This window comes from Calypte anna, chromosome 2, assembly GCF_003957555.1.
Source record: "Calypte anna isolate BGI_N300 chromosome 2, bCalAnn1_v1.p, whole genome shotgun sequence".
Taxonomy (NCBI): Eukaryota; Metazoa; Chordata; class Aves; order Apodiformes; family Trochilidae; genus Calypte; species Calypte anna.
The window spans coordinates 23,084,960-23,109,459 of record NC_044245.1 but is presented as its reverse complement, the minus strand read 5'-3'; the positions used below and the strand labels follow the sequence as shown (position 1 = coordinate 23,109,459).

The 24,500-nt window shown below is 37.8% G+C and overlaps 1 protein-coding gene across 1 annotated transcript in view; it reads right to left on the bottom strand.

The window, feature by feature from the left end:
• CDK14 (cyclin dependent kinase 14) overlaps nucleotides 1–24,500 on the bottom strand; it is a 311,039-nt gene that overhangs the window by 177,681 nt on the left and 108,858 nt on the right. Inside the window, exon 6 of the mRNA XM_008494133.2 lies at nucleotides 3,237–3,331. Coding sequence (XP_008492355.1) covers nucleotides 3,237–3,331 — 95 coding nt within the window. The remainder of the gene's footprint in view (nucleotides 1–3,236; nucleotides 3,332–24,500) is intronic.

Here is a 24,500-nt window from a genome sequence, read left to right as displayed (position 1 = left end):
ATACTCCTCCATTGAACTATAAAGCTGAACTGACCTTTTTCTTTCGGAAGTCATGGCAGTCTCAAATACTATAGGCAAAATGTGTCAGAATTTCACAGCTTTTTCCCAGATCTCATTTAGCACTTCCCAGTTAACTCTACAGAAACCATTTTTGCTATCATTCATACATGACAGACTATCAGTCCTCCAGTTTTGTAGAGGTGATTCCAAGAATTTCATCCTCAAAACTCGGTTAACAAGCAATGACTCTCAGTCATCCAGTGACAAAATTGAGCTCTCAAGTCCCTTTTTCGTGTGCTTGAATGACCAACAATAAGCATAGCTGATCTAAGAGCTAGAAAAGCATACAAAGAAATTATGCCCTTCTAACAAGGTACTGTATATACTAAACTATTTTCAATTAAATTCTTCCATTAAAAGGAGCAAGCTCACCATCTCTTCTTCCATAGATTCACAACTTCACATTCACCACAAAATGTTTATTTGGAGAATGAACTTATATTCTTCAACAGTTAGAATTTTTAAAGACTGAATTTCCTTGCTTCTGGTGATCACCAGGGTTAAAGGTAAAAAGCTCTGTCATGTTTCAATCTGACAGACTTCCATTAAAAAAAAAATCCTAATTTGAGATACGCAGAGAATGTAATCACTGCCATGTTTCCCTTCAGAGGATATTCTACTTTCAGCTTTTAACTTATTACTGCAGTGCATTTTGCAATGAAAGGTGCTGCATGAAATTAGATTTTATTGTACTCTTTCAGGGTCAGCACTGAAACCAAACACCTCTGATAACCTCAAACATTTAATCAGTATTAATTTCCCAATGGGATCATCACCAACCCAGCAAGACAAAGCTTTCACTCTCTGAGAACTCCTGGATCACTAATTGTTCATCCCTAATTTAATCATGTTATCTCACTCGTATGGTTTTTATTGTGTTTGAAATGGCCAGTAATGATTAATGGCAATAGCATATCAGTTCCATTATGTCACTTTATGAAATAAATCAAAGTCAACTGTTCTTAGTTTTGTTAGGCCTCAGTCATTCAAATATGTATGCCACTGTGTAATTTTAATCACATGAGTATTTCTACTGATTTCAGTAGAAATCACTCTCATTATTGAGCTAAACCATGTACAGGTGTTAAAAAAACAAAACAAAACAACACAAAAACAGACATTACAGATCTACATCTCAGTAACACCAACTACACAGCTAGATTGCATAGCAAACCAGCCAAATATTATAGATTTAACTATGGAACCTTAGTTTCTGCCTCTGCTCATTAATGTTATGCACTGAATGAGAACTCTTTCACAAAAGGAACAAAAAAGGCCATTCCTATCACACAACTCAAAAAAGGTAACGTGCACACTCACAAGAATTCAATTCAGGTTACATGGGCATTAAAGCATTAAAGCTCAACGCTCTATTAGAGGGCAGTAGCTACCTGATCAGCCCATAACTTTAGCTTACTCAGCAATGAAAACAGACTTCTTGTTAAGAAATTCTGTCATCTCAAGGCACAGGCACAAGTTACAGCGTCATTAGAGTACAGTCCTTAGGCTGTCAGGAAAGAGCAAAGCATCTTTACTCTTCTGGAACTTCACCTTGAGAGACTGCCCACTGCTGCACTACTACTTGGATCAGTTGCTAGAAACCACTACTAAGTGAGATCCTGAAACTATTTCAATAGCTACCAAACACCATAGGAATATAAAGATGCAACAACCAGCAGGGCTGATCCCAACAGCATCCTGCTGGAAAAGAAACAGCTAAGTGAATCCAGAAGATAAAGTCATGAAGTTAGTCTGTGTCTGGGCTATACATGGAGAGTAACACAATATACAACATAGCTGGGAGCTAGAGTTTGTGAAGGCTGCTGCTGGAGGTAAAATACAGAAATTTGACATTAGTATAATAGGCAAAACATCTATTTTAGGGAGGAATATATTCTGTATTTTTAATTTCTCAACCAGTTTGGATGAATAAGCGGCTGATAAGAGGGACTGCAAAAGGTGTTTATGCAAAGTTATGCAAAAAAGTCTGCACTGGTACATAAAATTAGCTATCAAGGTTTTTCCTATGTTAATTCAGTGTACAAGTCAGGAGTGGAAGAATCATGAATGTTAAGAAAAAGAATTAAATTGTCATTAATGTTCCTACACCTGAGATAAAAAAATACACTTCATGCAACCCCTCTGTGGGCTCCTGTAGCTGAATACCCATATTACAACACTGCAGCAGTTCTATGGATAAACACAAGATGAACACCTTATTCAGACAAGATCCCAAATACACTGTCTTGTAAAACTGAGTCTTAAGTAGGGACGTACTGTGAGTAAAACTAGTAATCACTCTACTTAATAAACGCAATGTCTTACTGACTACAACACAGTAACAGACAGTATGGTGAAAACCCAACCTTCTCTAAACTCATTTGTTTCTTTTAAATTACATTTTCTTGGACCCATCTGTGAAAACGGAGAGGTTAATTATGATTGTACATTGCATAATTCCACAGCTAAAACTGATGCAGTTAGACATAAATGCCATATGTTTCTCTTAGAAAACTAAAAAGATAAATTAGGAGTCCAAGTCCAAGACTATGGAAAGTAACACTCTGAACGCAATTAGACCATTACACAGTGTACTATGCAAATTAAAGTTTTAATTAGTAGGTAATACACTAGTCTTAGCAAAAAAAAAAAAAAAAAAAAAAAAAAAAAAAAAAAAAAAAAAGAAAGAAAGAAAAAAAGAAAAAAAATTGCTCATAAAAAGACACTATGCACAAGCCACTTACAACAAAAGCCCTTTAAACTTATTACGTGCATTTGATGAAGGAACTATCTGTTAAGCATTTCAGTACTGTTATTCTTCCCTAAATTATTCTCACCTATTTTAAATTTACCCAATCACATCAATAAAAAAAAAAATCTCTAACAAGCTGTAATTAGGAAGCAGAATAAGGAACCAGTTTGAAAAGTCATCTGAACAGGATAAGGTCCTTCAAGAGCCCCAGTAACCACTTCTGCATCTCCAAGTCTGTTCTATCCCAGCCTTTCACTTTTATCCCACTCCACTACAAAGCATCATTCTTTATAGTCTCCAGTCTACTGAAGAAAGTAAAGGGGGGTTTTTTGCACAATCCATAGATGACCAGTGGTGAAGAGAGCTCTTCCATAAAATTCAATACCCTCCAGAAAGCATCCAGAACATTAGTTACTTTACTTACCACATATTCAAACACAAGTGTCAAGGTCTCCTTGGTGTGAATGATGTCATGAAGCAGCACAATGTTAGCATGTTTCAGTCCTTTCAAAAGAGAAGCTGAAAAGCAAAGCATACATGTTATCTTAAAGAAGGATCCAAATATTTTATCTTGATTGGCTTCTCTTTTAGTGACTTGGATGAATTTTTTGATATCTGAGTTTCCTAACCTGACAACCAATAGTTTTATTTCATTATCTTCTATGTCCACGAGTTCCACACAGTCAGTGGGTCTTCCCATTCAGTGCTATTTTCTCCACCTTGTTGGTCAACCTCAACCTCACTTGAGGCAAAACTGAGCTGTGTCTGGAGATGCTGTCCTTACACAGCCTCCTCTAAGTGAACCAGTCACTCACATCTGATCATTCAGACACAAAGTTTGCTTCTACACTCAAAGATAATTTCTGCCTCAGATATAAGTGAAGCGTGTCTTTCCAAAACATCTTTCCTATCCAACACGAGACACTTTTTAAGCAAAATGCAACATGTTTTATAAGTAAGAAACACGGTTTAAGAAACTATTCTCCTCTCAAATGTAACACAGGTTTCACAGAACCATTTTTATTAGCTTCTAACAATAAATACATGGTATTTTCTCACCATATTTTTTTTAATGGCACTAACATTTTTGGACTGCTGTCAAATAAAGACTTTTAGGTGATCTCCTTCATTAAGTTGCTTTTACACTATAATATATATTTAATGTTTAACTGTGGTACATATTTAATGTTCCACAAGACATGGCATATTTTAGAAACATATGCTGCCAAGTCATTCTGTCACTGGTGCCTTGTCATCTCATGCATACCTCTGAGCAGAACTATCAGGCACCACAGCAAAGTAAGTAACAGATACAAGGATATGCAAATAAATGGCATATTTCTGTCCTGAATAACATGGAATTCTCTTCTATTATCCTTCTTATTTTGCCAAAGAACGTCATGAAACCTCATTCCACCAGTGTGCAAAATAGAATCTAGGGAGCTTCCATGGTATTACTCCTTGCTGTCCTACTGAGAGTGCTCTATCACACTGAGGTAACTCCAGGGGTCATATAGCTTTGAATTATGGTAAATACATATAATCTCTCAGACTGGTTTTTAAAAGATCAATATGACAAGCTGACCACTCTAGGTAGCAACACAAGAGCAATATGGTATCTGGCTGAATCAGTGTTCCTCTGCAAACATGCTCAGCAGCAAAACTTCTGAGTTCACGCTAGGCAGAAGGGAGATAGCAAAGGGGAAAATACCAGCCAGCAGCTTCAAAGAGAGTGTATCACAGATATGACAGGATTGCAGACCTGCAAGCAATGCCTGTGAAGGAGGTAACCCTTCAGCCTGACTGAAGAGGTGAAAAGAAAGGTACCAAAAGACCTTGCTTTGGTCTGCACTCCATGACACAAGTTATGCAGCGAGGCAGCACAGAAGGATCTCTCCTGAGCTCTGAGTATGGTGCCACTGGGCTGTATATGAGCTACTGCAGTTACAGTAATCCTTTTTGAATATATTTGATCAGTGGACCTTCAGTAACTTCTAACATTCCACAGATTAAGTAGAATTTTTTTTTCTCAAAGGGAGAGCTGTGCACAATTTTCATAGGATCCTCACCTTAGAATTTGGAGAAAATCTTGGAGTAAAAAGCAGAGATACTTGTACAAGGATAACAATGAAGAATTGCTACTGAAAAAGGCAAGGATAAAAACAGCAGATAATAGAACTGTTCTGAACAAGTACTTTTCCGCAGAAGAGAGAACTCAGGGTAAGAAGGAACCCTGAGAAGAGTTGACCTACAGTAACTGAGCTTTTACGTGCTCTTCCCTCAGACCTTGTCAAATGACCATACATGCAGAGAGACTGAGAACACAAAACTGCCTCCTAGCAGAGCCTGTGTGGAACTGTAATAGTATTTATGATCTGTCAACTTCTGCTGTTCAGATCACCACCTCAGGTCTTTAATTCCTCTAGCTGGCCATTACTTTGTTGCTAAAATCTGTATATTGGTCAATAAAGTGCAAGAAGTATACTGAAAGCATCTTATTTAAAAGTCTTTGCAAATAGTGTCTTTCCTTTTCAGTCCCCACCCCACTCTTATTTATCTTCTCTAATATTCAGCTCTCCCCTTTTATAGCTTCAGTATTCGCTATCTGCTATATATCACAAGAGCTACAAAACATCACCTGTAGGGTGAGATTTCTGTGTTTTTCATTACTCCAAGTGAAATACAGTAAATAATAAAGGACAGGCAGCAAAAACATCTTAATTGCAGTAATTTTATACTGTGGAAATAAAAACAACTCCACTATTATTTTATATTGTGAGAAACCATGCATAACTGGTGAAATTAAAGGAATTGCCCTGTAATGTCTACTAAAGGACCCTTACTGGTAAGATTGCCTCTCTGTAAAAACTGCTCTGTTGCTTTAAAAAAAAGGAAAAAAATAAAATAAAAAGAGAAAAAAAAAGCTGTCTGAAATAGGAAAGATGCTTCTTCCTCTATGGAATAATATAAAACAAAATGAAATATGAACTGATGGTGCTCGGTGTGGTTTTATTTTCCAGAAACATCTCCTTTCAGAACAAACAACCAATACACTTCCTCTTTTGAGCAACTTTTTGCTCAAAGGGGATAGAACTCTGGATGAACTCCACTAATTCAAAGACAAAACCCAGAAATTCACATCCAAAAGAATGAAAAAGGGTGCAGGGAATCTATCAGCATCAGCCCGAAACAAGTCTGACTTCACCTTTGAAGCTGCCAATGCAGCTGCTACAGGAGCTCAGCAAGAAGTCAGGTGCTGCTGTGCCTGGTGTTACTTCTAGAACAAAATAATTCTCCCAGAGAACGCCATCTGCATCCAGTGATTATCACCTGCAGATTTCATATAGAGTTGTTTTCTTTCAAGAAAAAAGGACTAAAATACTGTTGAAAAAGACTGCAACAACTCACAAAAGTGGGTCTAACTAGTACTGAGTGTATCCTTAGCATTCATTTTTAAAACAAAATTATATAACGCTGCTTCAAAACTGCTGTCACTCTTCTTCTTTTACCCTTGGTTTTAAATGTAAGATAAATAGACACAGCACATTTAATTCATTTCCCCAGAGTTCTGAGACACAGCAGAAAATAATGTTAAAATGCTTTTTTAAAAAAACACTTTGGACAAATTATTATATGTGTTTGTTTGCTCATTCTCTAACAGAAAATTCTAGAAGTAAAAAATGGGGCAGAGGAACTGGTAGCATACTTCAATAATTAATAGCATCAAAGATGATAATTTCTATGACTTGTACATAAGTTCATGACCTGAGCCACTGAAAGTACCAACGCTCAGCACTTCTCCATCAAAGGCTAATAACCATATTTGCATACCTAAAGGAAACACATTGTATTTGCTTGAATAACCATCACACACTTTCCCTCCAACAAGGGGATGCTCTCATCTATTATGAGCTCTTGGCAAGCTGCCCTACTGCTTGTCTTGGTCAAGGAGCTTTTTGCTGTTCCCAGATGAGCTGGGTTCCAAAGTATGCTCACTCCACAAACAATCCAAGCCAGATGGACTGCAGCCAACTCCTACCCAAAACCTGAGCAGCATCAGTAAATCAGTGCTTTGCTCCCTGCAGGGTTTACAACATCAGCTCAAGCTTGACACTCCATCAACATACCCTTGTGACTTTTAGATCAGTCTTGATTTACCTGTAGAAGACTTGGAGTGTTTTGAAACAGGCTATTCCAGCATGCCCATAAACCAACAATTCACAGCTGCGTGTCAAAATCAACAAAAGTAACCATTGCTGTCAGCTCCCAGGCCACATGCAGGAAGAATTTTCACTAGCAGCACAAGCAAAGATGGCACTTTTGGACATGGCAAGTACATTAAACTTACATTACGGTCTTCGAATCACCTTCCACAACTGATTCAGTCTTGCAATTCCTTACTATCATCTTGTTCTCACTGTGTAAAATCACAAACATCCACTGTGGCTCCAGACAGAATAATCACCCATGACTTCCAAACTCTCCTTGTATTTGAGCGACCTAGAGGTTTTACTCAGCCATAGCAGACCTCAGTCTCCTATGGTACATAGGCACTGTGGTGTACAACTGCTGCTGCTGCTGCTCTTTTATATTTTCTACTAAATGCAAAGGCATTGCTGTCATTTTTCTAAAAAACAGAGCTATGAAAATGCTTGCTTTGTTTTATATATGGTAGCTAAGGTACCTTCAGCTATTCCTATACCCCAGTGCTTGCCATTTCCCATGCTCTTCCTCTCATGCAGGGTTCACCCTTTCTCACAGTTGCCCTAGCAGGACATCTCTCATTGGAAGTGTTTTATTCTGGAAGACAGCACATCATGGCAGTTTGCACCTATCTCATATTGTAATGCAACTGTGCACCTTTGCTGCCCTGTTTAGTTTCTGAGACACCAAAACATGCATATTCTAGTCAGTAACAGAAATTTGTGACAGCAAGTAATTCGTTGTGCTTCAGAGCCAAACACCCTATCTGTGAGCTACATGGCTTGTCACACTCTGCAGACACAACCGTGCTCTCTGACAGAGTGCCACCTCCTCTCATGAAGAGCTGGGTTTGGTCTCTTCACTCTGACTTCTCTTGGAAAGGCATCTTTAGTGAAAGATGAAAGTGAAAACATTCATGGGATTTTTTTCCCCTCATTGTGTCTTCTGAAAAAACATACTCAAATGTGGTTTATTGATACACAAACTACAGAAGTTCTGCTTCCCATCCCAGCAACTTACATTTCCACCTACACACCTACAGCAATTTTTAAAATCTGGCCTCAAAGCACACTGTGCCTTACGCTTCTCATCTACTTCCCATACCCTGTGTGCAAAATGCCATTTACTGTCCTAGCACAGACAGGAATCCAGCACTATGTTGGTTCTGCAGTAATAAATGTGCAGAAATTTCCTCCTCAGAAATGCAGCCCCCATATCTACTCTTTGCTATTTTCCAGTTCACCCATCTGAAATTATTTACTGTGTGCAAACAGCTTTGCTTTCCCACAACTCTAATATGACAAAATTCAATCCAGTGAAAACCATACATCCTAGGTAAGACCACACTGACCCCAGGCTTCCCATCTTCTCACCACAGAACATATTCTGCAGAGTGATCACTATTTGTAATCCAAAGTAATTGATTTTAGAGCTGCACACCTATAAATGCAGAGAATCGGTCAGCTTCCACCCTGATCTTAGTGGACACAATATAATAAAGATATATAGGTCACTGTTCAGCTTTAAAGGATTTCTAGGAGGAAGTTTTTTAATAAATTTCAAAAGAATCCATGAGCTATAGAAAGAAGAGAAAAAGCATCGAATCATTCCAATGGGCAATTATATAGGCTTAGCTGAATGACATTCTTTACAGCCAATTCCAACCTCATGACAGTCTCTTCCAGATTTAACAAATAGCCCTTATTCTAGTCTTCATTAAGTCAAAAAAAAAAATGACAGTCAGGCATTAAGTAAGTGCACAGTGCCTCACATCCTTGCAAGAAAGCATTTGCTAGTCCTTCAAAATCAGTCTGCTGGGGGAAATAACTATATGGATCACATGAACTGCATGTACCTCCTCAGGCTAAAATTCAGGCTGACACAAGTGCGTTGAAATTTTAACCATGTATTTTTTTTATTTTTCAAATTTGTACTTGCTGCTCCAACATGCAAGAGTAGTGTTCATTAAAGAAGAAACACAGAAAAAGAGTGTGTTACTACACATAGGCACCTTTAGAGGTTCTTATGGTTACAGCTGTAGTCCCCTAAGCAAAAGTCAAGTCACAGACCTGCTGAAACCTCTTTGCCTATTGAATTGAACAAAACATTCGAAAGACTGATCAAATAAGCTCTGAAAAGCACTACACTATATTATTCTAACAGATATAGAGAAGACTGCTGACATATGAAATTAATGTCTCTTTCATTATGGTACACATTTATGCCTTGTGTATTGTTCCCAATACTCTACAGACAAAAATATGGATGGAGGTTTAAAAATAATGAGACATCATCCTATTAAGGACAGACTCTCATGGAAAAAGACTATAATACACTACTCATATCTTGTAGCAGCCAGCCACATCTTGTCCTCACAGTCCAATTCAAAATTCAAGAGGAGAAAACTGTGAAAACCAAAAATATGTCAGCCTGCAAAGAAAACAACTCTACGATGTAGGTAGCATATGAAAACAAGAGTCCTTCTATAACTTTTTTATGCACACATGGCATTAAAATCAAAATCTGGAAATACAGAGGCTTTTAAAACAGGAATATATATTTTTCCATAGCCATAAAAATCCTCTAAATTTGTTCAAGCTAGAAGCATAGGACATTCCTCTGGGTCAGACTGAGTACCAGCATGTGAAAGGAAGGAGGAATACTGAAAAGCAGAGATTTGAGGGGCTGTGATTCCCTGTAGAAGCTAAGATGGCTGGGGTAAGAAGAAAAAAAAACAAACAACAGAGTACAGCTAGCCTTCAGAGATGGAAAAATCATAGGAAATGGAAAGTGAGTGCATTTAGACAAGACAGAAAAGGGACAGGATGCAGCACAGGGGGTGGGCAAGCACTCACACTAGGAGGGAAGCTGACAAGAGCCTACGGACACTACCACATATTCTCTGAATATAGCTGCCCCTATTAGAACCAAAGATTCCCACAGATTCCGAGCCCACTGCTTTCAGCAGGAATCAATGAAAATGCCTGGCAGTTTTCCTCATTCCTCTCCAATTTCAGTCTACAGGCACAAGCAACATATGACAGCTACCAGCTAGCATTTCAGTTCAAGCAGGACACATCCATATGAGAGCTTGCAAACATGATGTAACACTAGAGTACATATGCAACACTGGAAAATGGAATATGGATTACCACTTGCTTTTTCAAATGCTTAGAAATTACAAAACAAATTAAAATGAAGAATGCCATGCCAAGTGCTCAGAGCAAAGATGGACTCCAATTATAGTGCCTTCCACAACACTAACACAGCTTCTCCAAGATACAGATTCCTGAAGTCACTACTATGAGATAAGCCAGAGTATGAGCTTCCAGTGCACAGCTGCTTCATATCTATCTTGCATTTACCTTGCACTTTGACAACCTTTAAGTTCACAGCTTAACCTATCCATCAGTGATCAACTTGTGTGCTTATTCCCAGCTCTTTCACTTTTTTTTTTTCACAGATATAATAAGTGGCTGCCTACATTTTATTTTTATACAGGCACAGGTATGACCCTCACCCAGCTTTATTGTCCAGATAAGTAGAAGGACCTTACCCATTTATTAGAGAAGCTGAAAAGTCCATCAGGATCAAGTCAGAAGATCTATCAGATCTGAACCCTTACCTCTACCCCTAGGTAAGCATCAGTACGTCACTGAAACTGATATTATGATCATGTTCCCCATTTTCTGGACTTCTGATGGAATGTACATGTGGACTGTACACTTTTATTACACAATACCAGGCAATACTGCACATGATATTACCCAATTCTATGCAATTACTTTGAAAGTCATCTCAGCAAGTGGGGTGCTGAGGAAGAAATATTTAAGTACTGAGAGTACAGTGACAACTGTTCTAGAAAATCTCCAAACCATCTGTGTTTTAATAACACACAGTAGGTGTATATAGCTAGAGCCACCCATCAAGAACACAGAACTAAATTAATCGTTCATCATCCATCACAGGCAGAGATCACACAGTGGGAGTGAACACAGAGCTGTTGTGTAATTAGGGAATTAACAGTACAAGTAGAGGGACCAAATTAAGTTTTCACAGATAAACTCAATTCTGGATACTTACAAATGACTGACTCTGCAACTGTAGTAAAGATGCTCTGCTACAAACATTATACCTATGATATTAACATTACACTGTCTAAATGAGTGACATTAACAACTGAAACTCATGCCCTAATGAGTCAGTGAGAAACAACACAACAATACAACAAGAAATCACTTAACCATATATTAAGCAATGAATAATTTTTTTGTACACAGAAGACAGAAAGGCACCCTAGGAAAGCATTTAATTGCATTAATATGCAACTCAGTTGCCTACCAGCATACTTTAACCTCTACTTACAAAAGAGGAATTCTACAGAAATGATGTTTTCAAGAACAATTACTTTTCCTGTATTTCCCAGTAGGCTATTTCCTCCAGCAAAACTGCTGCACAAAAAGCAGACAGATTTGTCAGCATACACTTCAGGCAGCAGAAAAAGCAGTCTTGTGGCATACGTTTTACTATTTTGCAGAGGGAGTGAGACAGGAGCCTTTAAAGGATCATGTCAATTTTCTTCTTCTGGGTGGGTGAGGCTCAAAACATCTCTTCACCTACAGCTGGAAAATAATGCTGGAACAAACATGGCATGCATTTGTCTTTTGTGAAATGAATAAGAAGTTAAAGACAGGTAGTGTCAGTAGAAAGCTAGCAAATATTTATTTTTACAAAACATTTTAGTAAACAAAATACAACACGGTGAAAATAAGGCATGATGTTCTATAACTGAAAAGAGGATGACCTGGAGTCGGTATGGGAAAAGAATAAGGATTTAATTATGAACTATCAGACTTTTAAGAACTATTCTAGTTCATAATTAGAATACAAAAATATCTAGAATATGTAAAAAACATTTTTGAGGACAGGTAATAGCCTTAATTCTGGCTAGACCTCTTTGATGCCTATTAAAAGATTTGTATTAATTTTGTTTTTCCCATGCACAAATATGCTAAGCATGCAAACTACAAAATGACAAGATTCCCTCAAGTAACTTGTAAACTAATTTCCAACATGAAAAAAAAGCAATAAAGGGATGAATCATGCTGGCAGACATTACAGCAGCAAAACCCAGTGATAATTCAAGGGAAGGTTAATTTTTTTCCCAGACAACATCAAATGAAAGAGATTGTAACAGAAACTGCTAGTGGCGCTGTACCACTGACAGCAAAGCACTTTGGTGCCAACACTGCTGGTCATCCATTTGGCAATCACATCATCTGAAAATATGGTTTAAGCAATCTTAACTCACATCTAAAGGCTCTATCAGCTTACAAGGAACAGAAACGCTGTCCCCCTTCTGCCTTTGCTCTGTGGTCTCTGGGTATTGTCTTGGTTCTCTGTCACTTAATTGACTTTTTTGTTTCTTTCCTTTTTTTTTTCAGCATTCATCAACAGTATTAATTTAAGGTGCAAACAGTCAGGAGGAAACAGAAAACCAAAGAACAGGCTCACAGGATAATTGCTCTATTCACCCTGGAATACAACTGAATGCAAATCTGGATGAATGCAAACTTTACAGATTTACCTTTAACTGACATTGGAGATCTTTATTACCATTTTACTCTCTACAGCACCATGTGCTTATTTAAACCTTGTGGACATTGCTTGACTTCATAATGTGTATTTTGAAAGACAAACATTTTCCTTTAAGCAAAAGATGGTAAGCCCTGTATGTTTTTTTTTTTAAACAGTGAAACCAGGAAATCTGTTAAAACAAAAAAAAAAAAGATGAACTGAAGGAATGTCTCAGCCTCACAAAGTTGACAGCCACAGCTGATAATGACAAGGTGATGCAAAAGTGATGCTCAGAAGAGCTGTAGTTGAGGTAAGATAGTCATTTCTATCCCCTTACTTCTTCTAAAAACACCCCCATAATTTCCAACCACAGATTCACAATTACCTGTGTAGATGCATGACACCAACCAAACTACAGATCTTAAAGCATATTGCAAGGCATTCTGAGCAACAACAGAATTAAAAGTCACCCCAGAAATGTGAGAAAATACATTAAAGGGATCTGCTAGCATAACCCATTAACACCACAGGTGGTAAGATTTTTTTTTTTCCAAAAGGCCAACTCAACAGCCAACAGCTTGTCTGTCTACTACATGCCAATATGAAACATCACTTCCCAGCCCCCTTGAAAATATACTCAGTTCTTCCATCCTGTTGTGTCATGCATCAATTAAAATAACAGCAGTTTACTGTTTGCTTTTCTAGATAATTTTTTATAGAATCATAGTAAATAATAATGATAATAGAAAAACTGATAACACTGCATCTTAAAGTACCATTTCCTCTAAGATGACATTATTGCCTTGCCAAACTTTGAACAAATGTCCTCATCTTTTACAGTTTGTGTCTAACAGTGTTTGTTCCAGTCAAAACAGGTCAGCCTTTTCCAAGAGAGAACAAATATGCTCTTTAATGTTGGTGACCTTTTCTTCAAACAGTTCTCAGATCTCATGTTGAAAGGTGGCCTTCAAAAGTTACACTTCAGGTCAAGGACAGGCTTTTTCCTTTTTCTGTGAAAATCTGTCCAATTTGCTGAAGTTTACATCTAGTCAGTGGAGTATTGTACTTAAAAGCTTGATTTCAGCATCTAAAATCTCCCAGAGAATCCATCCTCCCTGAATATGTTTAAACATTCAAATATTTGGCAGAAGCAGAAGTATGAGCCAAGAAGCCTGGAATCCATTGTCAGTCATAGACGGGACAGTGTTAGCAGCAACTCTTTTGACAGTTTCTGCAGAATCACAATACCAAATCTGTTCTTGGCTGAGCACATCTCCAAGGCCTTTGATCCACTTCTGCTCCCCTCTTTCTTCAGCCCCACCAATGACAAAATGGGTGATAAATGTCCAAGTAGACTTCCCATGTCAATCCCACAGGCTCCTGACTGAAGCTAGTAAAAGTCAACAGCCCTTTCCACCTTCCTATTACTGCTTCCTACACCTTGTGGTACCTTGGATGGTCTCTAATTCACATTATTCTAGACCCACTGTTGTAATAGTAATCCACTTCCCAAGGTCCTCACACCACCATCTATTCTTAACCACCAGGTCTTGACACCCCTTCTCTCCTAGATTTTCCCTCTACCACTGCCCAGGCAAGGACACTGGTAAGTGTTTCACTGGGGCAGTCTTCTTCCAGTCTGCTGACAGCACAACAGAAAGGGCAGAATGGAGGTTAGAGGGAAAACAGAAGGGAAAAGGCAAGAAAAAATACAATATGTGCAGAGCTTTTAACTCTGTCAACATATAAAAAACCCCAAACAACCAACAACAAAAAAACCTTACAACCAAACAGCACAACTAAACACAAAGAGGGAACACAGACATCTTTGCAGTTCAATTTGCCATGTGAAAAGCCAGGTCCATGAAGGAACTGGAAAGCCATTCACAAGCTCATGACAAGCCAACAAACCAAAAACCCTGGAGATTAGACCTAAGTTCTTCATCCCAGAGAGTACAGGGCCCCTGAGACAAAGACAATTCTTTAGTGGGTCTCTTTAATTATATCTTGTTTATTATTATGGCTGAACACAGAAGTGACTTGCTAACCAAACACATGAGGCATGAGTGGTTTTGTCCCCGAGGAGAAATGGAACAGAAAACAAGTGCAGCACCTTGGCAAGAAGCAGCATCTAGAAGGAGAAATACAACACACATAAACCACTGTATTTCTCTGTAACTTCTGTTTCCAATCAGAAAGACTAAAGCAAATTAAATACTAATAGGTTGTGAGGTTGAATCAATATGTGCTGCAGTATCTCTGACTGATGAGCTCATTTGTATTTACAAAAAAAAGGTGAGGAGGAAGTGAAACTTCAGCTGTTAATTTGATTTGACCAAGCACAAATTCGACTAAAACACTCAGTATATCAGTATGTTGCCAATATGGGACCTGAATATTACAGAGCAAGTGGATATAATCTCTTTATAAATGTACCAATATTGCATGGTCAACTCTATCATCTTACCAACACACAAGATACATAAGAGAGCAGTTGAATGCTTCCACTGTAAGCAACAATGCCCATAAAACCAAGGTTTGGAAGCATAACAAAACCATCACTACTTTTAAGAAGTTTTCAAAAGTCAAAAATTCTTTGGAATGCATATTGCTCTCAATAAGCCTTTTCCAAGCCACTCTTGAATCAAGTTCATATGCAGCAGTATTTTGAGATACCACAAAAGGTCAAACACATTTTTAGTCTCTACATATAAAGTGAGAACATCTTAACATGCACAAAAATCCAGCTCAAGCAGTATGAAGTCCTTGTAACTCTTTGCTAGTGACTTACTGCTTATCATCATCTCATTTCATGTAAGTCAAAGACTTTGACAAAGCCACCAAATTTTGTGGGCTGAGTTCTTCTGCCACAAGAGTGGTCACAGGAATTAGGATAGAAGCAAGTACCTATAGAAGCTGATGAAAGTCTTTTCTCCATCAGCATAAGTAGTTAGTGTGTATGCAACATCAGACATTTTGCACCAGAAAATTCCACCTCTGAAGGAACTTATTAAAAGAGGAATAATAAATCTCTGTTCCAACACATGCCAGAAATCTTTGGCTAAAAATCAAGAACTGATCACATCTGAAAGTCTAAGAGCACATTTCAGTTCAGATATGCATATTAAAATAGTGGCAGCCAAAGTGCTAATACTCACAAAGCTAAACATCCTCCCTAAATTCCCACCTCAGCTCAGTATTTCAAACAGTACCAGCCCTATGAAAGCTGAACAGAAATGTTCCCAAACAGAATAAGAAAAGATCAGTCCATGAAACAGGCACAGGAGCACTACTCATTTATTTCTAATTAGGGCTCAGCATCCCAGTGATGACAGATCACAGACTTCAACAGGCCCATCAAAATGACTCTCCCCCAGCTGGTTAGGGTGCTTTCATATGACAATCTGATAACATTTGAAAGAAACAGACAAGATCTCCACAGATAAACAAACCTGCCCGAGGCACTAAAACACATTCCTCTCCCCAAGTCTGTTTGACCATGATAAACTACACACAAAAATATCAAGAAGGACTGCTTATTTGAGAAGAAACCACCATTTGGTATCTGTATCTCAGATGTGTCATTAACCTTAACTACACAAAGTGCTACATATCATAGGAACTGTGGTGGTGTCACTGCCTTGAAGGAGTGTACAATTATCTGCAGGTGCTCTTCCAGTAGTTTGTTGGGCTTTAACAATTGCTATTAATAAAATATTTTGTACAGTTGGCTTTCATTTCCCTTGAAGAACTTTTATAAACTTGTTTACCTAATTCTCAGAGATGTAGATTTATAATTCTGTCAATGATTTTACAAGGTTAATGGCCTCTGCAATTAAAACAAATGAATGAGAAACTGAACTATTTAAAATTTATGCACTTCAGTCAACCATAAAAACAACAAACTCTGCAAAGAACTTGGATGTATGAAAAGGGTATAATCCACCTTTATGCTGATAGCTCCAAAGCAATGTACAAAAAAGACATATTCATCTTATTAGTATGTTTAGACTCTTAAGTATTTTGAAACCTAAAATCCTAAGAATAGGTATTAATGCACTCTCTATTCTACCTTCCAGATCTAGGCACATCTGAGAAATACTTCTACTCTAGAACTCACAGGTCAGAGGTTTCCTGTAGCCTCTGAGAGCTTAGGAGCTGCTTCACACTCTTGAACTCCGATTGGGAGTTATTCACATGCCAAGAAACAAATTCTTTAAATGTGACAGTCTACCCTCTTCTTCACAGCCATAAAGATGGATGGAAAACACGAATGCATGGGCTGATGGAAAAATGGGAAGGTTATTAATGGAATTCATAAGCCTCCTGGACTACTGGCAGAAGTCTGACAGAAAGGTGCTAAGAGTCTTGAACCCATTATCCTCAGATAGATACTCTTATAGGTTATTTAGTTTGACCTCCTCAATAGAAAGAGCAATTTTCAAGCTCATAAATTTTTACTGAGCATATTTTTAGAAAGATATCCATACTCTTGCAACAATTCAGCCATAAAAAGCCCCTCCACATTTGGTAGAGTGGGAAGTCCATCTAATCCTTACACTGATAACTTAAGCAAAGCCTCTTTAGTGAGGTTTTGAATGGAGACTATGCATTGGTCCAAAATATTTTCTTTTGCCTTTGTAAAAATTTGTGCTTATTTGTACAAGCAAGGCTGAGAGAAAGCTGCCTACAGATACACATCAAATCTCATCACTTGAAATTTGTTTGTGAGCTGTAGCTACAATCTTTAGCTTCTCCACTGGCATGCAAAATAAAGCATTTTTGATTATGCAAATAGTCCTCTGCTTTGTGAATAGGGCCTCAAGTGATTCAGATGTTAATTATGTTAGAAATCTTGATGCAAAGCCAGTATTTCAACCATGTCTGCTTTATAACCAAGACTTTCTGAGAAACATGTAATTGTAAATACAAAAATATCTTTTAAGATCACAAATACATTGAGATAAAGTAACCTAGAAAAGTCTTAAAGGTCTATAGAACTTTTTCTCAATGGGCCTACAACCTGCTGGGCTTTGTTTTGCATTAGATGACCCTTCAGGAACTGGAATATTCTGCCTGGCAGCAATGTAGGCACTGCTAGGCTGAGAAAATCAGAAATGAAAAAACAAAGGCAAATTTTTATCCTGTCCAGAATTTAATCTGCTAAGCGTTTGTGGCTTGTGACTTCTCCCTTTCTTAAAAAAACCCTCACCAAATCCAGGAAATATTTGTAGGAAAATATTCTCACCAGTATTAAACACATTTTTAAAAAAGTACTCATAGCACACAAAAGATCAAGTGTGTGCCCTGGCTGGCAAAGAAATAAGGGGGAAGGAAGTGAGTGTGTGTGTGTGTGTGTCTGTCTGTCTGTCTGTCTGTGTGTTATCCTGGCATCTGAGAGTGAAATGTGTAAGTAGAGTAGATTAAATTTTTTTCCACTTGTAAAATTTTGGAAATATTCAGACCACAAAAAAAGTAGGTCACAATTCTGACTGCTTTCAAACTAGAACTTCAAGATATAATGACTTAACAGCTGGTTTTGTTTTGTTTGTTTTCACTTTGCCAGTACAGTTCTGATTTATTTTCCAATGAGTTGCATTTATCCTATCACAGTAACTTTTGTTACTTTGTCCTGTCAGATTTTAGGAGATAGGAGGGAAGGAGGGTGTTTTCAGATGGAAGCCAGCCACACTGCCACATTATCACTCTGTGAAGCTAGCATGGTGGTACACAGAGATTCCTACTGCCTTGTTTACTTTTGTGATTACTTCTCTTCATGGAAAATCAGGTGATACTCAAGATTAGAGTAAAACCTGAGGATATTGGTCATATAATTATCTAAGCTCTACAACTAAGATGGGCTTCTCATTACCAACTCTCAGCTTAAGTTACCCATAGACACAAAATGGATGTTAGGAATCTTCCACAGGAGAGCCAGAGCAAAACATTAAATGCTTAAAATTAGTAGCTCTGCATTGGAACTCGGAAAAAAGCTTCACAATGCAATGAGGACAAACAAGCTACAGCAGATCAGAACAGATACAAATCACCATGTTTAACACAGCTAATATATTGTTTATAATGCTTCCTCATTCATATTGTTCTTAGTTGACTTTCTATTTAGCTCCAGCTAAATCTGCAGACTGGTGAGAATCTTGTGGATGTTCATGACAAGTGGCCCAGATCTTAAAAATTCAGAAATACACAGTTCCAGACTCTACAGCTGCTTATTCCAGTGATGACTTTTAGACTCCACTGTCATGGCTTGTATTGTAATAAATGGGTCAGAGGTGGAAGGTCATGATATCCTATTACTAGTCCCTGAACCATCCAATTCCCCTTCATCTCAGCATAAGAAAGTGATACATTATCGGCTTCTTTTTTATATAGCTTACTTGGGAGGAACATTCCAAAGTAAAATAATGTGGATATTCATTTTCTTTGCTTTGAAGATGACAGTGAAGGTCAGTTTCTAATTTTGAAATGCTAATATCTTCATATTGACTATAAAGCCTGAAGCCAGTAACTCCACCCATGCTGCATGTTCCATTATGAAGCATGTATTTCAGCTTCATATAATTCCTAAATGATAAAATCTCCCACTTCTTTCACCAAAAAAAGAAAATTTAAACTAAAATGTCTGCAACGTATCCTTCAGCCTACAGAAAAATGCAGGAGAGGAAAAGGAGCAGTGGTGTGTCCTGGAGGAATGGCCTGACCCTCACAACTGTGCCTATAGCAATCAGCAGCAACTGGACCAAAGAACAAAGCAGTCTGCGAATAAAATCGAAGAAAAAAAATCAAGGGAGAAAAACAAATGTCTTTTTTTTCCCCCTCACATACATAATTTTAATGTAAGATATAGTTACAAACACTTTCCCCCCTGTTTAGATTATAACTGATATTTTTCTTCCTGAGGAAGGCATTAGAGTGAATGCTCATTGACTGCAGCAGCTACTGTCATATTTCATGCCAGCACAAAGACATAAGTTACAGAAAATATTTCCCAGGTATTTTACAGTTTAGAAAAAATTCATGCTTAAAGTCTTACATACAACATACAGTAGTCTGAACATACCATTTTTACTTTCCTTACACATTTAAGGAAGAATTGAATCATTACCACAAAAGATAGGAATAGAAGGCAACAAACTAAAATACTGCAGTGGCCTCATCCTCTTCCAGGGTGCTTGTCTTTTCAACTAGCAAGCTTATTCTGAAAAGAATCTTTCTCCCTTTCATATCAAAGTGATTTCTATAGATATTAAGACAGAAAAGTATCTTGTCTCTGCAAAGGGACTAATGGTTCTTAAGGCTGTGATCTGCTTTTAATGGAGTTATATATTTGCAATAAATCATGAGTTTTTTTCAAAGGAAAAAAAAAACGAAGCGATTGTGCTGTGGAAGGAGACAAAAGCACTGAAAACAAAGACATTGATGTGGATCCAGCAGGAGCGTGTGCACGTTTTCATTGTGCCTGAAGAACCAGGACTGTTTCATACCATATTTCTAAATAAATTACATGCACCAGGAGAAGTTCAGTCATTCATGAACCTTCTATATTAAAAAAAAACAAAACTATTGTCACATTGTGTTTGTGAGTGATGACTCTTGTAAGCCACAAGATGATGGCCATATGTCTCAGACACAAGTTCTGACAAAAATGGACATCTTCTGTGGGAAGCATTTTATCATTATCCAGGTATGGTTGCACACCTAACTCACAACATGATCTCAGGGTTGATCAAATCCAGTACATGGCCCTTCACAAAGGATTTCGATGTTTAGGTGACAGGATTAATGGGCTTTCCATGTTAAGTCTTTATGACATACAAGAGACACACACACACAATATATGTACGTGCCCATACACTTCTTTCCATATGGGCTGTGATGAATTTTTTTCAGGGGGGAGAGATTTAACACCATGAATCCAGGCAACATTCTCATGTACTTATTTTACATTTACCCAAAGATGAACTCAGTTCTGCTGAGATAGATAAAACAGTCACCTACTTGCTTAACAGGCACAAAAGACTAAGGAGAAAACTCAATGGGTTCCAACGCAGAGTTGCTACCTTGCTCTCTTCCAAGTCCAGGACACAGAAGGGGAAAAATACAAATAAAGCACTTGGAGGTCTCAACAAAGATAAATGTCTGTGTGAAGATTTAATCAGATGACTAAATAGTACTCTTACTAAGATTATTCCATTCACAAAATTGAGACACAGCAAAGAAAAAACAATCTGAAAAATTGGCAAGGTTAAGGAGGCATTTCATTGCCTTAACCTCAAATGATATTAAAGGGTTTTTTTAACCAGGTGGCCATGGAAGGTACTGGCACTTGGAAGGCATCTCTGTTAGGGTCTCTAAACAATTCAAGCTGAGATGCCATCACTTACTAGCATCTCCATTCATACCAAGTGGTATCTGTATCACTAATTCAATCCACTCCAACTGGAATATGGTCACAGGGTAAAAACTAATTCTACTTGGAGCAAGATTAACTTAGCTGTACATTTTATGATGGCAGTACATGCTGTAAGATAAGATTAAGTTTGCATACAGCATAAAAAAGACTGACCCTCACCAACTTCCACTCAAAAAAGAAATCCACAAGGGTTGCATAAAGGTTCTGTAGGACAATGTTACATATTATAGTTATTTATGAAGAAAGGATTGTTACCTTCCATTTACCCTCCATACTATGTAACTACCATCTTTTTTTCTATCTATCCTGTCATACTATGAAGGACAGGGAGAGCAGTAGACCAGATAAATCTCTTCCTACATTAAATAGGGAAGAAGAAACATTTTTTTTTTGAGAGAAGAAAACTGCTCAGAGCAGAAGGCCCCAGCAGGGCCAAAAGCCAAGTCAGAGAGCCCTGAAATTCAGGTCAGAGAAAACTCGAAGCAAATGCCCTACTGAGAAAGGTTCAATGGCATCCCTAAACTAATGAATATGTAACCTTCTGCACTGGAACTAGCATGAGATCCCTTATCCAACACCTTCCATGTAAATACTGAAGATGCACATATACAGTGGAAGTAGGGCAAAGTCTGAAAGATCTACCATTAAGCAAACTGATAACAAGGATGAGAAAAATATTCCTGATGTTAAAATTGTATTAAAAAAAATTAAAATAAAAAAATCCTCAAAGTGTCACCCCATTCTTTTCTTGCTTGAACTGTGTCCAAGAACAAAAGCCAGAAGAAGGTCACAGATTGCATATCAGAAGTACTGAATGAAGATTGAATTGATAGAGCTGTGTTCCATCTCAGCAGGCTACACATAAAATATTGGAGTGGGAACAGGAGGAGAACAGAAGGGATGGAATATTCTATGGAACAGATATAGTTCTATGAAGCTGGATAATTTGGAATTTTCATTTGTACTTTTCAGAACAGCATGACACTTTTCCCATATGATGGGATCATTACAGACTTTAAAATTTATATCACGATTCTCAAGGGAAAGCACCATCAATTATGTTGCTTTTATGTTATCCCAGCTCTCTAGAAGGTTTTATACTTGTGAGAACCACTAATCTGATAGACAATAAAAAGGAAAAAAAAAAAAAAAAAAAAAAAAAGGAGATGAAAGAAGATGAAAGACTAAAAGGCTATGATCACACTGTGAATAGCAAGGAACAATGAAACAAGCAGGACACACTTTATCATTGTCTACCATTTCTGAGCACCCAACACAGACAGAAGCTTTCGTTTGGTCCACCAAAAGAGAGGCAGAAGCACAGCTCAATTTGGACACATTCAAAAGCAAGATACAGTAACATCACAGTAACCACTTGCCCTGTATCTGACATGCAAACACTGTCAGCTCTCTCGAGTTCATTTGAGATGACCAGAAATTCAGTTCACTGCTTTCAGCAGTCAGTCCAACACTTTCAGAGCAAGGCAAATGAATACTGTCAGTAAAAAAAAAAAAAAAAAAGCAGTCAGGGCTGGGGAGAACAGCAGGAGGGAAAACAGAATAAAGATGAAAGCTCCTGCTGCTTCCAAACTCCACATCGATGAGGATCTAACATGCTTCTTTCAGACACATGCAAATGCACACACAAATGAATATGCAGGAGAAAACACAAATGAAATACATAGTTGAAAATGTGAGCTATCAAAAGATGTTGTCATTAAAATTCCAGAAATGGTTGTTGTTTTTATTAATGTTCAGTAAGAATGAATATACACTTTTCTACAACATAGAAGTGTATTTAATAATAAGTAACATCCAAAAGTATTGGAAATTTTAAAAGTTGACTGAATTTCATAAGAAAGATCCCAGAAACATCCTTTTCCAAATGTATTGTGGTTTTTAAGTACAACACGTCTTAAATTTTTAATTCTCCTTTTATCTTGAAGAAGCATACAGTTTGGGTACAGCTTAACTTCTGTGGTTTTAATATCAATAACCCTGGCCTGGAAAGAATTGCCTTACTTGGATGTTTGTTCTCCATGAAGGCAAATATTGTATTTCATTTATCCTGTCCCATCCTCTGTGACCTCTAAGAGTCTTTACCAAACGCTACTGGAGTTCACTGAGCTTGTGGAAGGCATGGATCATACAGACTGGACTGGGCAGATCAGTATCCTCTTATGGTGATTGACTCAATCACCATTGAGTCAACTTCCAGGTCCTGTGTCTCTCTGACTTTTGATTTTAGTAATAATTCCCCATGAAGCCAAAAACTCTGATTGAAGCTAATGGTCTTCTCAATGGATAGGAGAGCTGAAGGGGACAGCTGGAGTAATGAGAAAGCTCTCTTGGACAGGACCACATTTTGGCCTGTGTGTATACATACACACCACTAGCTCCTTGAGCCATAGTAAAGACACTTCAGTGCCACTATCAGCATAAATAAAAGATGAGGAAATCAAAACCTGAAAAAAGGAAATGTTTTTCTATACATTATGAAAGTACACCATGAAGAGCACTAACAAAGGAATGTAACAAGATTCAAAGAGTGTTCTTTTACCTGGCTAGAAAAAACAGGTACTTCATGACTAAATATGAATGGATTAAAAGATTTTACTAACCCTCTAGTTTGAGGTAATCTTTATCTATGAGAGACCTGGGACAAGCCTTAGTAGGTCACAGATTTTTCCAAAGTCTCCTTTGCAAGAGCTAAAACTTCTTTTTACTGTACGAGTGGAAGAGCATGTCAAGACCAGACTTTTGTGTCTCTACATAGTTTGTTTTCCAGGGGGCACAATGAAAGAGTAGATATGTCAAAGATGGACTCTTAAAGTTGTTGAAGTGTAAAGAATAACCCAAACTATGAGGATTTACATAGCATTTGGGAAGTAACTGTTACACTGGAGTGCAAAAATCAGGTGGCTCTGCAAACTCAAAGGACATGATCATTTCCATATGGCCTTCCAACACATGATAGACTTGATAGACTAAGATTTGGACTTGATCTTAAGAGTCTATTTCATATAATTCTATGATTATGGTGGACATGCATGTAAAGTCAGATCTGCAGAGACTGCATCTCTCTTAATAATCCCTTGTTTAAGTTTGCATCCTCCATATGAGACATTTCAAGGCTATGAACTCAACAACGGACGTAATCACCATACCCATCCCGTACACCCTCAACACTTTAGTCCAGGAGCTGGATATAAGCTTAAGCTCCTGGCCAGCCTGATCTGGTGTTGATGTCCCAAATGTTGCTGGTAAGGACAATTGATAGCCATTGGTGTGGCCACAGCCCTGATGACTCAGATAAGATTTAAGGAAGAAATATGTTAGAAGGATGGTGAAACATTGGCATAGGCTGCTCAAGGTGGTAGAAGCCTCATCCCTGAAAACATTTGAGGTCAGGCTGTATGGGGCTTTAATTAACCTGATTGTGTTGAAGATGTCCCTGCTTAACTGCATGGTGGTTGG